Source organism: Trachemys scripta, chromosome 8 (genome assembly GCF_013100865.1).
Source record: "Trachemys scripta elegans isolate TJP31775 chromosome 8, CAS_Tse_1.0, whole genome shotgun sequence".
Taxonomy (NCBI): domain Eukaryota; kingdom Metazoa; phylum Chordata; order Testudines; family Emydidae; genus Trachemys; species Trachemys scripta.
The window spans coordinates 13,753,798-13,772,943 of NC_048305.1; the positions used below are offsets into that span (position 1 = coordinate 13,753,798).

Sequence of the window (19,146 nt, forward strand, 5' to 3'; positions counted from 1 at the left end):
AAAACAGGACCAGAAATGCACATCTTCCAAAAGCATATTATCTGTAAAAGAAATACACTGCATGCAGTATATATGCATAACATGTGTGTATGTATTTTAATATCTGTAAAATTGTTAGGGCATGCATATCATTTTTCCTGCCATAAAACACTTCAAATTATGAATTTTATAATTCTCTAATAAGGACTTCATGATGTGTCAGTGTTTAAGAGTCTAATACCAAAAAGCACATACACATTCTAGACACAGAGTTGACAGAATTCCAAAGACAGCTTCAAAGAACTACTAAACCATTTTTTGAAGTTGTCTCATTTTTTACATTACAAGTATTTACTATTAATACACCTCTACCCTGATATAACGCGACCCGATATAACACGAATTCGGATATAACGCGGTAAAGCAGCGCTCCGGGGGGTGGGGCTGCGTGCTCCGGCGGATCAACGCAAGTTTGATATAGCACAGTTTCACCTATAACGCGTCAAGATTTTTTGGCTCCCGAGGACAGTGTTATATCGGGATAGAGGTGTATAATACGACAGAACAGAGACAGAACTGCAGAGCTTTCTTTCCTGCCACCCATTATCTATAGGAGTAGTTCCTTGTAAACATATGCAAAACCATCTCATTGTCCTCCTTCACCTCTTTCCTTAAAACTCTCCTCTGCCATGATGCCTACAAAAAACTCGATATTGTTTAGATGGCACAGGGCCAGTTCCAGGATGGGTGAACAGGGCACAGCTCATTGTTGGGTTGTTTTGTTTTGTTTTTTCTTGCCTGGCAAGGGCACTGAAAAGGTTTTCCACCCTTAGCAGGAAAACAGCTAGGGGGCACTCCTGCTTAGGCAACTGGTGTGCCATGACCACTGCTTATCATGATCTTCATAATCATTGTTTCTTAGTGCTGCCCATATCTATTTGTTGTCTCGTCTTATACTTAGATTATAAAGTCGTAGGGACCATCTTTTTGTTATGTCTGTACAGCGCAATGGGGTCATGATCCCTAACTGCTAGGTGCTCGTGCAATACAAACAACCACCACCACTTTCCTGCACAGAGGCAGTGATCCCTTTTGGGCAGTCACTTTGCAAAGGGCTTTAAGCAATACTTTCCTGGCTTCTACAGGAACTTATATAAAAGAAAGGAGTGGCTTGTAGAATCCAATTTGCACAAATTCACAATACATCTTTTTCTAGTGACTACTTAGACAATACATTAGCTGGCCTGAACTATTTTACATTTGCCTATGCGATTCAACTTCTCACAGTGTACTCCTCTCAGTGGTGATGGGCAGCTTGTGTATTTACATATTAAATTAATTTTTTTATTAGTCATACTTTTACACTGTTTCAGTCACACAGGCTAGCGATTGACCAGTACCCAGATTAACATTATTATGGCCTTTTTGGTAACATCACTAGTACTTATGCAGCAGTCCAACTGTCCTTTTAGGACCCCAACTTTTCCTTAAAAGACTGTTTAAGCACAAGCATTATCCATGTTGTCTTGGTTAGGCCAAAATCCTAAAAGAAAATCCTTCTTTAGCGCTATATGTGAAGACAAGCCCTTAAGCATTAAGGTTAGGAACCTCGATCCATACTTGGGAACATAAATAAAGGTGAGCTGATTTTCTAAGGTACTTCACCCCTGCAGCTCCCAGATGCTAAAACAGAGTGAATTTCCATTTGCCTTTTAATTGACATAGAAAAATGATTAGACAAAAATGCAATGTATATAAGAATTGTATGTACTTGATTGTATACCTCTCCTGTCCACTCCCACATTTTATATGTAACTTAGATTCTAAACTCTTCATGGCAGGTGTCATGCTTAAATCTTGACTCCTCTGAGGTCAATGGCAAAGCTCCCTTTGACTTCAATAAGACCAGGATTTCACCAAATCTTCATACATTACAACACCTAGCACAACCCAGCCCCCATCCTGACATGGACCTCTAAGTTCTACAGAAATATGAAATAGGGAAAATAATATATAGACCTCTAGCCTCTGGCTGTTTGTAATCAACTCAGATATAGGCACTGCCTTACTTCAGCCGTGGCAGCCAGCAAAGCTAATGAAACACAAGCAATTTTTTGAGAGAAAGACCCAAACAAGTACTATATCAGTTAATGTCTTTAAAGAAGTCACCTCAAGACAGGTTTGCCTACTTAGGTATTCTTGGTTTACATTATCGCCATTAAAAAATAAACAGTTACACAAAATCTGCATTTTAAAATGCACATCAAAATAATTCATATTATTTGAAGAAGTTAATTTCAAATACAAAGCCCAGCTACTGAATTAATCATTTCTCCAATATTAAATCTTGGAAAACAATAGCATAGTATAGTATATCTTGAAAATTAAACCATGCAGTGGGTTGGAATATATATCAAGTTAACAATATGCACAAGCAGTTATAACCAATCCTATAAGCGTCATACTCTAGTAATATTCGGAGTAATACAGTAGACCTAAAATTCAAGTTCTGTGGGTTAAAACACAAGTGTTTTTACACAACATTTTAATCTGTATACTATTAATATATTGATTGTCAGATTTCAAGATTCCTCTGCCCTTTTGGGCATTATGCATGGATTATTCTTTTGGGATAGTTGAGTCCAACATCACATGCAGAATAGTACGAAGGATGTTTTGAACAGTTCTTAGCTCAGAAACATTTTAAAAGTACCATGTTTGTCAGTAAAATTCAGAGAGAATTTATTAGTGACAAAAAACCTTACTTACTTTGGAGGCCCATGGCTGCAGACAATTGGCGTAACAACGAACAAGAAAAGCCATTTCTTGGGCTGAGAAGGAAAGTTTCCTCTCTCAGATAAAAGCCAGAGAGGAAAATTATTTAGTAAAATCCTTATTAGATTCTCCTTGTAAATCATAAACCAAAGCAGTGGATGTATATGCACACACAACTGCTCAGGTTTGATTTTTCACACTGATGAATTTGATTACAGCTTCTACTGTATCTCAGTAGTTTTCAGTGTTGCAGTGAGTTAGCAGCAGCAATTCCTATAAAAATGTTGCAGTTTTAACAAGCACATAAATGCAAATCAAAATGTTTCAGTACTCCCGGCTCTTCAAATACAAATATCCATAGGCTCCCCCAAGCAATAGGCATGCAAGTGAAGGGTGGTGTAGAATGGAATTAATTCTGAACTGGATTAAAATTATATATTAATGTAACATTATACTAAAAGGTGAGACTTGAATTCTTCTGAGTCTTTCTTTTCCTACTAAAATGTAGGTAAGGCTGGTTTATCTTCCGGTTCCAAAACTTCACATTTTAATGTTGTAGATCAAATTGGCAAAGGTTCTTCTGCATCTTAGGCAACTCAGGAATCTCACACCCTTGATATTAAAGTTTCTTCTTTATACGCTTGCCCACCATAACTGCAAAATTCAATTCATGTCCAGGTTGTAGCTTCAGGATATATACTCTAACAGGTTTGCACTATGGAATGTCTCGGAACCTCTGCAATCCAAACCCTTTTTCTTTCTCTCTATTTTATCATGCAGAGTTTACAACTCTGCAGTGTTGCTTAGTATTCTAATGCATCAGCCAGATACCATGGTTAATCCAAGCCTAGCTTTTCCAATTAAAACAATTATATAATGCACTACAAAATATACATCCACGGCTACGGCAAGACTGAACGCTGGAGTCCTAATTCCTACTATTTTTGCTTGCTTCTCAGCAGCTCCCTCAGGAAAAGCTTTCATCGATTGGATGCTCCGCAGCAAGATGAAATATCTAATAAGGAGGAAAGAGAGTGGGAGGGGAACTGAGCTAAAAGGATGACATCACCTGTATAGAAAGCCTTTAGAAACTGCATTAGATCAACTGGCTACTGTATCTGCAGATGCAGCCAGCAGAGCATCTTTATTGACCTAATATAAATACACATCTCTGTACAACAATTTAGCATAACATTCTTGTTCTACATTATGTTTGTATCATTTTTATGATCTACCACAGCACATACAATAACTATGAATTTTTTAAAAATCAGCTTCTCAAATATGTGTCTATATTTACACTTCATTTTCAACAGTATTCTGGGCAAGTCACATTTCTTATCTTTGTATTCAAGTTTAACACTTCAAGGTAAAAAAAAAATCTTTTCTAAGTAAAATAATTCCCGTTTTTCAAGTGTATGCCATATAATGACCTTGCTCTGGCTGTCATTTTTACAGCCTTCTGTTCATTCTTCAAGGAATTTTGTCCAAGAATTGTATAAACTTCTTACTGGAAGGAGATGCTCCCGTAAACCAAATGAGAAATCATTTGAATGAAAAAAAACAAACATGTTAAAAGTTCTTTTTAAAAAATCTGTTTTTTTAAAAAATCAAACTACTGCAATAACCCTGAAAGAGCAACAATTCTAGTTTCTAATTAGAGGGCAAGAATTGCAAGATATTTTCTTTTTGCAGCTAAAAACAAACATTTTTCAGCAGCTCGGTGGCTTGGATGGCAGTCTAGCACACAGGAGACCTACTCTAGGTATGTCACCTAGGATTTCCTGCACCTTTGGGCAGGGAATGTTATGATGCACTCAATTCCTAGAAGTTAATTGGCCATTACCACACTCTAAGGAGCGGAAAAGAAACTATAGCAGCCCAAATTCAAAGCATCATTCTCCCACTACGAAAAAGGGACCAAGTGACCTTCTCCGTTGGATCATATGAATTGGAACCATAAACTCCCTGAACATTAAATCTCACCAAAATGAGGGTCAATCCATCCTCATCATCATATCCACTCATTATACTCCACACCCGAACATAGCCACTCTAAGAACTTCATACCCTCATATCTCAATGCCTGTACTTTGACCCATCAACTTTTTACCCCCAATCGGGGATATTGCAGATTATGTATTCCTTATGCCACCTGATCTTAAACCAAACTTTGCACCCTCAATAATCTGTACGTTATTCCCTGATAGCCAGAAACTTCTATGCTCAAACTCTATTCACTTTTTTTTTTAACATCATCTTAATAAAATTTTTAAATCAATGTCTTTTTACTTCAAGTACAAAAGGGGCCACTAGCTGTCCACCCAGTTCTCCATCTTTTCCCTCTATTCCCTTTTTCATAGTTTCCTCCCTCCACAAGTTTCTGTCACAAGCTCACCATCCACACCCAACACTATATACTGCCTCTAAGCTGATTTGGAAATTAAAAGCCATACCTTCTCCTCATCGACCAAACTGCTTCAGCTAGCTGCTAAGTGGTGGCAATAGCGATAAGTAGGCTACTAGCAGCAAAGTTATTTTTTACTTCAATTCTGAATCAGGCCCTTTGAGGCTTCCCAGTGATAAGCTTTGCTTCACCCACTGTGCCCATCCAGGGAATTCTCACTTTCAAGAAATTGAGCTAAGTCTGTTTCACAGGGAAGATACACGCCTCATCTCAGACTAAAAACTGCTTATGGGTAGGCTTGCCAACTTTCTAATCACACAAAACCGAACATCTCTGCCCCGCCCCTTTTCTGAGGCCTTGCCCCCACTTGCTCCATCTCCCTCCCTCCGTCGCTCGCTCTCCCCCATCCTCACTCATTTTCACCGGGCTGGGGCAGGGGTTGGGGTGCCGGGGGGTGAGGGATGAGGACTCCAGCTGGGGGTGCAGGCTCTGGGGTGGGGCTGAGGGGTTTGGGGTGAAGGAGGGGGCTCTGGGCTGGGGCAGGATTTGGGGGGAGGAGGGGGCAGCTCCGGGAAGGAGTTTGGGTGTGGGAGGGACTCCGGGCTGGGGCAGGGGATTGGCATGCAGGAGGGGGTACGGGGTCCTGGCGGTGCTTACTGCAGCTCCCAGGAAGCAGCAGCCAGGTCCCTGCCACCCCTAGGCGCATGGGCGGCCAGGGAGGCTCCGCACGCTGCCCTTGCGCCCACAGGTGCTGCCCCCACAGCTCCCATTGGTCACGGTTCCTGGTCAGTGGGAGCTGCAGAGCCGGCATGAGGGGCGGAGGTAGCACGCAGAGCGTCCCTGGACGTCCATGTGCCTATGGGGCCGCGTGGATCTAGGGCATTCCAGTTGAAAACCAGACGCCTGGCAACCTTACTTATGGGTACTATGACTCTACTTCCACTTTGCTTTCCAGAACAAGGCCGTATCAAAGAAGGTTAGAGTTGAGTATATGACTCTTCTATATTTTCAACTCAACTATGAGATGAGCTCACTTTCCAAAACTATCTTGAAAGACAAATAATTTGTATCACATTCTTAAAACCACCAATTTTGTCAAACAATGAAAAAATGGCTAAAAATATTTTAAAGATGCAATTAATATTTTTGATTTTGTAACATCAAGAGGGAAACAACTGCGACTTATTTGACATCTAGCATGTATTTATTTATAAGGTTCTCACACAGAGCCAAAATCTTTTCCTGTTTTACACGATGAAGGAATTTTAGATAAATATTCCACCCTTGAAGTGTTAAGCACCACCAGGCAGAGAAAATTCAATTCACTATTCTTTCCACAGTATTGCAGCAGAGCAGGCTACAGGACAACATCAGCCTCATTGCTATAAAGTGTGTTATACCTTTTGAAATGATTCATGCCATGCTGCTCTACAGCATTTTGAATATAAACATCAGGTTTACAGCCACACTAATAAGAACCTTTCAGTTTCAGTAATAATTAGGGAATGTCCAAACTCTTCTGGGTTGTATTACTTGTTTCACTACAATTACTATAATTACAATTAAAAAAAAATAAAAAAATAATAAAGGAAGCCTCTCCCCTTGTCTACATGTGCACTGATAGCACACAAATTCTCTTGTCCAGCTAAACAAGAGATATTCATCTCACAACTGCATTTTAAATTGCTGCATTGTGCATGAAATTCAATCCACTAAAGATTTTGGAGTGAATGCCATATTTTACAACTACTGTAAACACAAGCTCAATAATGGGAACAAAATTCTATTTCCTTCTAGTTTTGTCTTTAAGTGAAGATGACATCATCCTTTTCCTATTCCTACCAATCAGACTGAAGCTACTGCAGTTCTCTAGGGAATGAATCCGAGACCCTGCATGCAAACCTGCCAGCCTAACAGCTATGAACAGGGTGAAAAAATTGACCTAATTCTATACTGGAGAATTTTTTTTTTTAGCCTAAGCGCCTTATGGTACAGTGCCACAAGTTCTTTTACAATGATTTGTTGAAGATAAACGTCAGATCACAATACAACAGTGACTTGAGGAAAAATCTTTTGCGGAGATTGTTTAATAGTGATCTCAACCAAAATAGAATTTTAAGAAACATGTGGTAAAACCAGAAACAGTATTTTGTTTCTCATTTTAAGATGAATCCCAATTTTTCATTGCATATAAAAGCCTTATTTAAAAAAAAAAAAAATCTTGATCTGTGCTTCCTGAAAATCCTTCCTGGTTTCTCAATGATGCTTTTATTTTCATATTTGGAATATCACTCCATAGGATTATTTCTATGCATAGCATTCTTCTTATCCACCCATAAATGTATCAGAATTTTCCCACTCCGCCTGTTAGACAATCAGAACATGGAGATTTATTTAACAAGACTAAATCATTGAAGAATAGGATTTTTAAACAAAAAAAAATGGCACTAAGACACTTATTTGGATCTTTTAAATTTATATTTAATTTAAATTGGATTAGAGGTTTCTCCTCTTTGCTTAAAGAGATCCCACCAATTGAAATTATGCAAAAATCATGTATATTTCACAGCTGACACCAGAAGATACCTCCCCCAATAGTTACTACTATTCCCAGATCAATCCAAGAAATGCCAGTTGTTTGAATATTGCAGTTGTGCAGTGAAGGCAAGCAGTGATATTAAAACCTGCATGCACTAGCTGAAAAGGCAAGATAGTTGCTTGCATGCCCAGCAAAAGGAAGGGTGCTGGCTATGACTGCTGGACTTTTAGGACCAAAGACCAGAACAAGTCACAGAGTGACTTTTAGTATAACTGAGCACCCACTTCAAGCAAAGAGGCATGGCAGAAGTAGTCAGCTATAAAGGCGTTCTCTCTCTGCCATTTTCTTTGCGTACAGTAATTACTATACCCTACCACCAAGTAGGACGGGGGGGAGGGGTTTGAGGGTTAAAACCAGCCGGTTGCAAAGCAATCTGCCATTTCACAAACTGAAGCAAAGGGGTTTGAGCCTAAATTAGTTTATTTTGCTCTCTGGCTTTGCAGGTATTAATTTCCAAGTACAACAGCCTAATATACAAATATTCTAATGTTAACAGTACCAGTATCAAGGGACTAGCATCATATATTTGAGGACTTTACATCTTTTGGAAAATGAAGGGAGTGATGATGGTAGAATGCTATATACAGTGGCAGATGCTGCAGCACAAGCTGGAAGCATCCCCACACTGCCCTGATTTAGTACTGCTGGCATGCGTGTCTGATTCCCTTTCCCCCTCCCCCACATTTAACTTAAGCATTTTAAATGAATCATTGTATTTTGTGGCAAGGTTAGCCTCCCATTAGAACTTCAGGAATTCCTGTTTTTAAAACAACTCTCCACCCTATTCCTCACCCTTCTGAACAAGGGAAATAGGACTTAGCTTCCCTCAGGTCTTTAGGGCAACATTGCGTTCTGCTATTGGTTACTTATGTGCATCAGTTTCCACAGCAGCTAAATGCTTACTAACATGCTGTAGAAAAATCTTATTGAAAGGATAGGGAGGATTCATAAGCAGTATGAAAATATGATCTATGCTAAGTGAGGGAGGGCGGCTGTCATCATAACTAAAGTGATGTAAGCTTCTAAAATTAGAATCAACGGTACAGAAGGAACAATAAAAAGGCACCATGAATTCAATTTCCCTGCAGCCTTGGTAGCTACACTACTCATCTTTTTTCAGCTGTTGCGTTAAACATGAAAAGGTCACCTCCCATTCAGAGCACTTGACATTTATATATTTTATAAAACTAATTCGAATTTTTATAAATTGCTGCTCTCTTCTACAGACTTGTATGTCTGTTATATACATATATTCTATCCACATACTCATGTAGCATTATGATCAGCATAACAAACAAGAACAATTGGGGTGGGGGAAGCACCTCTACCATGGATTTCAATTAAAAAAAAATAATTTCAACTATTTGAGCAGAGATGGGCTACAACTGAAACCTTCTGTCCCTACACCGCTTCCCTGCTGAAATCAGGAATCAGAGAGGGAGGGACTATGAAGGTTGCGTGAGCTGAGCCTACCACTACATATTGGATTGCAGGTTGGATCCAAAACTTGTTTTCTGGACCTGGTTTGAATACAGCCCAATATATTGAAAATCTTAGAACGTGTCTGTTCTTGTGAGCATTAGAATGCTCACAAGAACAGCATTTAAGATTTTGCCATCACAGTATATTACTCTTGTTCAGTCTCAAAATGGAACCCTTGAACAACACAATATGCATCTGAACAGTCTCCTCGGCTAGTTCTCAACTAATTGTGACATTAGTTAGCATTTCTAAATTTGAGACTGCAGTAAAAAAAAAACACCCAACCACCCTACCTTCACCAACAAAAGCACTGTCCATCTCTTAAAAGTCACATATATTTTAAATAGCTTAAACAAAAGCAAAAAGTACATAACACAACATTTTATTGTAGACAGCTCTCAGGTTCTGATGAACCAATTATCACAATTTGTCTCTTGAACAATTTGGGGTACCAACAATGTTCTGTTCCAAGAAAAGAATTTACAACTGAAATACTCTGATGACAGAAACTTCCTAGATAAGGTTAAAATCATTAAAAGGCCACTTCAAATATTTTCTATATCATTTTCCTCACTGATTACCACTGCTTTGGAAACCTGAAACGGATTTTTTTTTCCCTGTATGGATTACTTCCCCTCACCCCCACTATCAGCAAACACTGCTTTATTATGGTCGGGTTGTTTACAAGTATTAGCCTGCTGCAACTTATTTTATAAGGGACTATAAGACATTTATTCTGAAAATGCATGCACATCTCTACATATGCAGAAATTATTAATCATTTGTATTGTGGTAGCCTAGGTCACATTCCGGGTCTATCAACCTTGCGAATGTTCCTTCACATTAGAGTTTCATATTTTTTTTTCATACTCCGTAAAAGATGTTTCAACAAGTGCACTATTTGATACGTTATTCAGAAATCATTGATTTGAAAGTAATAAAGAACTCCAATTAGGAGAAAGCAACCTGAGTTTCTGGAACATTATAAATAAGTTTGCAAAATAGTGATATAATGATTAGAAGTCAATGAAAGATTTTGATGAAGCTCAAACAGCATCCAATTATGTGCATATTCTCTAGTTTACAATTGCTATTTTTGCAAGAGGTCCGCCAGCCACGTTTATTATCCCTGAGCATACAAGAATCATAATTAGTCTGTGGTTATTTACCCATTTGACTTTGTAGACTTCTAAAAGTTACAATGTATATTTATATTAAAGATGAATTTTACTGTTTTCCAGGGATGTGGTTTCAGACACTACAGACACTTGGTTTTTCTCCTTTTCCTGTCAGCCAAGCCAGCGAGCTAACCCACAAGATTTTGTTGCTCACTCTTCCCCTTCTGACTGCTCCCTAACTCTGCTGCGCAAATGAGAACTCCCCCAAAATGTAAGGAAACACATTAGCCTACTCTAGGCACTTGCCGGTATCCTGCACCTGAGGCAATTACATGAGTGGAGGTTTGCCACATCCCAGAAAACAACTGACAAGAAGGATATGGCTGCAACCAATGCAGACACTGTGGCTAGGTGGGCAAGCTTTAGAAGAATATAGCATTTGTCTGGAGTGGCAAATGAAAAAGTAGGAGGGGCTCTGATAAAATGAAAGGGAACAACATGGATTAAGTCCCAAATTCAGACCTAGCACCCACAATCCAAGGTAATTGCTAGGTAATGGACCCCTCCAATCTAATGAGCATTTGTTGATAGTCCATCATATCTGTGGTTTCAAACTTGTGAATTTCTCATTCCTGTTGCTTCCGAACAGCAACCAAGTAGCCCCCTAGCTCAACGCCCCAGACTGAATTTATATATTGACTACTTTCAGAAAACATTTTACTTTGAACAGCTATTCTACTTTTTCCATGTGCATAGAAACACTAAGAACTTCTCAAACCCAATAGATTTTAGAAATTTGGTACTTTAAAAAAATAAAAAAACAACAATTTGTGTATATTGAAGATAACCCTAGGCTCCTAGGGACCCTGAATCTTCAGAACCCTCCCGCAATTCCTAGCAGGTACTTCACAGAAACAGAGTTTAAAGTAGATATAAATCAATCTTTTGGAGAGCATGAAGGCTTCTTTTTCAATGTTTGAAGTGGTTCTAATACCTCAAATCAACCCTAACATATAACCATACATGTACAACTCAAGTCTCCCAAAACCTTGGGTGAGATTATTAATGTGAAACAAGTGTGATATGGAAAAGAGAAGTAGGTATTGGCCAGGAAACAAGCATACTAACAGTCCAATTCCCTCATATCAAGGACTGTCAAACACATCTGAAATAGCAAGGTTTACACAGGCCAAGTGTAAAACCCAGGACACAGTTAAGCTTGGTAAGAAAAATCTGGCTCCAAACCAGTTCTATGGCCATACTAGGATACTCTTCTAGCTCACAGCTATTATGTTACACAGTGGTTCTAGTGCCAAACTCTGCAAGCCAACCAAACCAAATGCCTGTGCATGCACTAAATTATTTTCTGAATTGTGATATGCAGTGAAAATTGCACAGGACTTGCCACAATCTCGCCCCAAAACTTGATTTTAGAGACATTAAAGAAGTCTTCCTAAAATTAATATTTAGATTTAATAATACCAATAAAAATATGTTTGCCATACATACCAACAGTTTAGTTATATTGTTTTTTTTCCTCTCTTCAATTTGCATGAAAGCAAAGTCTACACAATTAAAATTAGCTTAGCCCTTTAGTGAACATCACGTATGGCTTCCAATTGGTTGATATAGGCAAAGTCAGGAGTGTGACGGGTTGGATTCACAGAAACTCCTTTGGGACTGCCAACTGATGTGCTGAGACTACTTCTAACCCATTTTCCCTGCTAACTTGGGACTCCAGAACCTTGCCTGTTTGAGCCAGACACGCTAGCCTGCTACAAACCCAGACCCAAAACATCCCCCAAAAGCTGCAGGCTTAACTGAAAACAGCTTAAGACGTATTCCTGTCTCCAACTCTCAGATGCCCAGCTCCCAATGGGGTCCAAATCCCAAATAAATCTATTTTACCCTGTATAAAGCTTATACAGGGTAAACTCATAAATTGTTTGCCCTCTATAGCATTGATAGAGAGATATGCACAGCTGTTTGCCCCACCCCCCCAGGTATTAATACATACTCTGGGTTAATTAATAAGTAAAAAGTGATTTTATTAAATACAAAAATAGGATTTAAGTGGTCCCAAGTAGTAACAGACAGAACAAAGTGAATTACTGTACCAAGCAAAATAAAACAAAACAAGTCTAAGCCTAGTACCATAGGAAAGTGGTAACAGATGAAATCTCACCCTCGGAGATGCTCCAGTAAGCTTCTTTTACAGACTAGTCTCCTTCTAGTCTGGGCCCAGCAACCATTCACACCCCTGTGGTTACTGTCCTTTGTTCCAGTTTCTTTAAGGTATCCTTTGGGGGTGGAGAGGCTCTCTCTTGAGCCAGCTGAAGACCAAATGGAGGAGTCTCCCAGGGGCTTAAATAAACTCTCTCTTGTGGGTGGAGACCCCTTCCTCTCTCCTATGCAGAACCCAGCTGCAAGATGGAGTTTTGGAGTCACATGGGCAAGTCACATGTCCATGCATGACTCAGAACTTTATAGGTGGCAGCCATTGCTTATATGCTACCTTGAAAGTCCCCAGGTAGACTTCTTATGTGGATTGGAGTCTTCCAAGGTCTATTGTCTGTTAAGTGTTTCTTGATTGGGCACTTAACTTGCAAATTCCTTTCTTAAGAAGCTAACCAAATGCCTTACTAAGGCTACTTAAAATCAAACAAGTACACAGCCAATATTCATAACTTAGAATACAAAAATGATACATGCATATAAATAGGATGAATATATCCAGTAGATCATAACCTTTGCAGAGATATGTTACATGGCCTATCCAACATAAAACATATTCCAGTTATGTCATATTTACTTTCATAAGCATATTTCCATAAAGCATTATGGGGTGCAACATCAGAAGAAGCACTCAACTTTACATTCTTTTTCAGCCTAAGAATACAAAAACATTTCTAACCACATTATGATAAGCCGATGCATAAAAGAAAAGGCTGTGCTAGTTACAGATGAGAGCATAATTGGGTTGGTTTAGTCCAATACATCATATTGAACAGAAACAACCATGGGGAGGAAATAAAAAGAAAACCAAAACAAAGTGCAGTATCCGTATAAAGTATGTAACATCTCTAAAGGAAATGTGGTCAAGACTTTTCTACGAAAAGCAGCTCATACACCAATTAAAAATACAACTACAGTGAAGTAAGGTTTCAGAGAAGTCAAGGATCTGACAAAGTCACAAAGACAAGGATTTAAGGCTTCCAAAAAGTCTGACAATCCATTTTATAGGCCTATAGGATTGCCTCTCCCCACCAACACTATATGTGATGTACTACAATTGTGATAAGTGGAGGTGCTTGAGCTAGAGTCCCAGTCTGTTTTACATATGAAAGAGCTGCTGGCAAGGCGTTTTCTATGAGGAATATGACTCCGAAACAGTCCCTTCAGCGGTTCAGAGCATAGATTTGTCAACCTTCCGGGCCTGCTATACAGACCCTCTTTTTTCCTCAGGTATTTGGAGAGGGAGTGAGTAAAGAGTTGTGGCTGGTGGGGAGGGAAGAAATAGATTTGGAAGAAACAGATGGTTCAGAGGTTCCTATTATTATTGTAGGTAAACATTTTATTGTATGGACAGTTTATTAGGTATGCTATGAATTTGTATTTCTTGTGTATTTTTAATTTAGCAAAAGGTAAATGTTGGAAAGATATTCATGCCAATATGTGAACTAAGTAAATCAGAGCAGGCTGGACTAGTACCTCCCTCCCACAAGGAAGACACAAAGTGCTGCAAGTATGGTCAAGGATTGGAGAATTCCCTAGTCCACTTACCACTGGGAAATAGGAAGGTTTCCCTGGAAAATTTGGGGTCCTAAGTCATCAATTTCCACAGAATTTAAGATTTCACTTTAAAATAAATTTTGAATGCTTTATGATTGTGAAACTATATGGCAGTCTTTCCAATACAAATGTGAAATAAATGTAAACTAATGAGCATTGTCTTCTGGAGTTAGCATGCAGACAATACCGGGGCATCTGCTATTGTGCATTACTATGGCAAATATTAACTTAGTGAAATGAACAAGATTGTTCCATATTCAGAACCCCGTCCTCCAGAATTACGTTAATTTCAGGCTGACACTTGAAGAAGCATAAGCAGCAGCAAAGGTAAATGCTGGAATTATTTAGGAATGAGGCCAGAGAAAAACAGAATAGTAGAGACCTGTGCTTACCCTCACAGGAGGGAGAAGAGAGAAAGCTCCTCCTCCCTTACAGCAATCAGAGGGACTTCAAATATGTTGATGCCTACAAGAATAAGGAACTAGCCTGTGACAAGAGATATAAATCAAAAGAGACGTGAAAGATAAAGACTGACGTAAAGTCGAGGTTCGTCACCCTAGCAGAAATCCCCAAACCACTCCCTTCCCCACAGCAACTCAACATTTTTAAAGGCCTAATGCTGGTGATTCAGTCAATAACGAGCTTCACCTCTGAGTCTGTGATAAAAATGTCCTACCCAACATTTAGGAAACTCTGCAATCTTTCAGAGGTGATATAAGAAACAGCTGCTGACATACATGATCATTAAAATATATCCTGACATATTTTTGAAAGAAGGGAGGACTGTTAATTCTAGGAACCTGGCGAAATTCCAATTTGAGTAAATACAGGTGCCAGTCTAAAATAAATTCCCTGCAGTTTCAATTGGATATAGTTTTCTTCACTTGCTACGTAGTATTCTTGTATGCCATTAAGTAGGTGCACGTTTCACCCCAGAGCTGGTTGGATTTCTGCAGCAGACACAGTGATTTTATATACAATCTAGATCGATAGATAGATAATCTGTAAAATCTAAAGCACTAAGGGTATGAATACTATATTATGAATGTATTGGGGTTGCACTAATTATGTGTCACTTTTTTAAACAATTTTCATTTTGGGAAGATCAATTTTAAAGACAATACATACAGAGATTACCAGAAGGACATTTAATAACAGTATATCGTTTTCAAAATATCAAAATGAGCTATTTTGAAAGCTACATATTCTGTCTCATTACTTGACAGTAAACCTTTAAGGATACAAAATAGGATTTTAAATATAGTTTTTCTACTCTATGTAGTAATATTTCATAACCGTCAATGTTTTGCAGACTGCAGACACACACATTAATTGATTTGGCTGGCCGTCTGGAAAGCACCTGTGGTTTATGCAAATTACCCAAAAAAATGTAATGCATTGCACCTTTGAGCATTCAAGTTCCTGCTGATGATAATCATAACCAGTGACATACTATGCCATCGACAAGTATTTGATGGTGGAGCAGCTGATACAACTAACAGAATCAGCACTGAAAAATTAATAAATACAGACAATAAAATAATTGAAAACTTGATTATTACAAACATTTATTTGGTGGTCCTTCCCTCCCTTAAAAATAAAGGAAAAGGTACAATAAAGAAGCCATCATGGCAAAATCATCACTGAGTATTAGACAGTTTATCTTCTTCCTTGGGCAGTAATCTTGGATGCCATTTTAAACCTGTTCTATTCTGCCTCTCTTAGCCAATGAATTGGCATTTAGCCAGACAAGCAGTTTCCTCTAACAGTTGACACCATCAGTTAACAGGACTCTGTAAGTGATACAACTATCAGTCCTTCTTCCCCCCCTCGTTCTCCAAGACAAGCATGTCAGCCCTGCAATAATTCTGGTTTCTAGCTCACAGATTCAGCAGTCTCTTGTCTTCAGACAAATTTTGTTGCATTTTTGTGAAATGTACTGTGGCCGTGCCTATAAACCAGACACACATTCTCTTCCCTGTAAGCATTAACATGGCATGCAAACTGCAGACTTAATTTAGATCTAGTGCATAAAAAAAAGATAAAGTAGTCTGTTCCTTCTAGACAGCTCAGGAAATGAAGACACCACAGATGCAACTTCTTTCTGCCCGCACAAATAAAAATTAATAATTTAAAATGACATGAATAGGCCACAAATGCAAACACCTAACAATTGCCATGCGTTTTTGCTTGGGTTCTTCCCCAATATATGTTCTCAACAAATCTACAAACGCTGAAGACCTATCTACTAATACATGTAATCCATGGAAAGGAGCATGAGCCGTTATAGCAGACAAAATGTTTAACATCTAAGTTAGAAGATATAAGTGACTATTGTAAAATTATAGGACTGGAAGGGATCTCAAGGGGTCATCTGGTCCAGTCCTCTGCACTCATGGCAGACTAAGTATTATCTAGACCATCTGTGACAGGTGTTTGTCTAACCTGCTCTTAAAAATCTCCAATAACGGAGATTCCACAACCTCCCAAGGCAATTATTCCTGTGCTTAACCACCCTGACAGTCAGGAAGTTCTTCCTTATGTGCAACCAATTTAGGGTGAACAGATGAGAGGAAGAAAATATCGGGACACATGGAGGGAGGGTCCACCGGCAGAGCAAAAAAAAAAAAAAAAAACACACACCAGTGCTGCTGGCAGAGCGAAATATTGGGACAAACTGCATCCCGACCAAAGATCGGTCAGGACGTGGGACAAACACCTAAATATCGGGACGTCTGGTCAGCCTAAACCAATTGCAGCAAGGAAGGTTTAGAAGCCAATTGCTTCTTGTCCTATCCTCAGAGGTTAATGAGAACAACTTACCTCCCTCTTTCTCGTAACAACCTTTTATGTACTTGAAAACTGTTATCATGCCCCCTCTTCTTTTCTCCAGATTAAAAAACACAATTTTTTCAGTGTGCCCGCATAGGTAATGTTTTCTAAACCTTTAATTATTTTTGTTGCTCTTCTCTGGACTCTCTAGTTTGTCCACATCTTTCCTGAAATCTGGCACCCAGAACTAGACCCAATGTTCCAGCTGAGGCATAATCACCGCAGAGTAAAGCAGAAGAATTACTTCTTATGGCTTACTAATAACACTCCTGCTGATGCAAACATCATTCTGGGATGTTTGCTCTTCCCCCCACCTTTCCCCCTGAACAGTGTTACACTGTTGACTCATATTTAGTTTGTGATCCACTGTGACCCCCAGAGCCCTTTCCACAGTACCCCTTCCTAGGCAGGTCATTTCCCATTTTGTATGTGTGCAACTGATTGTTCTTTCCCAAGTGGAGTACTTTGCATTTGTCCTTATTGAATTTCATCCTATTCACTTCACACCATTTCTTCAGTTCGTTCAGATCATTTTGAATTTTAATCCTACCTTCCAAAGCACTTGTAACCCCTCCCAGCGTGGTATCGTCCACAAACTTTATATGTGTGCTCTCTATGCCATTGTCTAAATCACTGATGAAGATATTGAACAGAACCAGACCCAGAACTGATCCCTGTGGGACTGCACTTGATATGCTCTTCCAGCTTGACTGTGAACCACTAAATAACTACACTCTGGGAACGGTTTTCCAACCAGTTATGCGCTCACCTTGTAGTAGCTCCATCTATGTTGTATTTCCCTAGATTGTTTATGAGAAGGTCATGCGAGACGGTATCAAAAGTCTTACTAAAAGTCAAGATATACCACATCTACCGCTTCTACCACATCCTCAACGCTTGTTACCCTGTCAAAGAAAGCTATTAGGTTGGTCTGACACAATTTGTCTTGACAAATCTATGTTATTACTTATCACCTTCCTTATTATCTTCTAGGTGTTTGCAAATCGATTGCTTAATTATTAGCTCCATTAACTTTCCAGGTTTTTAAGCTGATTGGTCTGTATTTCCCAAGTTGTCCTTATTTCCCTTTTTATAGATTGGCATTATATTTGCCATTTTCCAGTCCTCTGAATTCTCTACCATCTTCCATGACTTTTTGAAGATACTCGCTAATGGCTCAGATATCTCCTCAGCCAGCACCCTGAGTATTCTAGGATGTATTTCATCAGACACTGAGGTGATTTGATGACAGCTTGTCTATGTAATTTTTAACTTGTTCTTTCCCTATTTTAGTCTCTGATCCTACCTCATTTTCACTGGCATTCACTATGTTAGATGGGCTCTTCAAAGTTCCTATGACAAAAAAACAAATATCAAAAACAGAGAAGCTAAATTACCTCTTTGCATTAGTCTTCACTTCAAAGGATGCTGATGAGATACCTAAGGTAAAATCTTGGCCCCTATTGAAGTCAATGGCAAAACTCCCATTGACTTCCTTGGGGTCAGGATTTCACCCTTACTCTTCAAGTAATAAAGATGAGACACTGTCGAAGTCTGAAGTGCCAAAAGACAAGCCGCTGGAACAAACTGAAGTACAGAAGAGCAATACATTATAAGGACTGGATGATATTTGCTTGAGAGTTCTGAAGGAATTTAAGAATGGCGAACAGATTACTATTCCATATATCTAGAGGGTAGCAAATGCTGCACCAATCTTTTTAAAAACAAAAAACAACCCCTCGCCCCCAAAATGGTGGTTGGGGTGATCCTGGGAACTACAGATCAGTGAGCCATGTTTCAGGACCAGGTAAAATTGGCTGAAATTATAGTTAAAACAGATTACAAAACACCTAGATTAAGCATCTTGCATGGGTAGAGAGAATGTACTGGATTAGTTCTGATCCGGTATGCTAGTTCTTATTCCCCTACTGCCCAAACAAGTGATATGTCCTCTTCCAATTACAAGATATTCTAGATTAACAACAAGATCCTCTGAATAGAATTACATTAAATATATTGTACATTAAGTAAAAGAACATTTTCAAGTAAAAGAAAATTGCCACTCAAGTACTCTTCATTAGCAGATTGCTGTAAAAATGGATACCTCTACATGTCGCCAAGAATATTATTTAAAAGAGATGTGAATATTAAAGTACACGAAA

At 38.9% G+C, this 19,146-nt stretch overlaps 1 protein-coding gene across 12 annotated transcripts in view; it reads right to left on the reverse strand.

Annotated features, from left to right (window-relative positions):
• The window catches only part of RAPGEF6 (Rap guanine nucleotide exchange factor 6), a 226,793-nt gene that overhangs the window by 107,721 nt on the left and 99,926 nt on the right, over positions 1-19,146 (reverse strand). Inside the window, exon 1 of one of the 12 annotated variants that reach the window (XM_034778389.1) lies at positions 2,749-3,721. The exons of the other annotated variants lie outside the window; for them this stretch is intronic. Coding sequence (XP_034634280.1) covers positions 2,749-2,802 — 54 coding nt within the window. The 5' untranslated portion in view covers positions 2,803-3,721. Of the gene's footprint in view, positions 1-2,748; positions 3,722-19,146 lie in introns of those variants that run through there. 12 annotated transcript variants of the gene reach the window in all.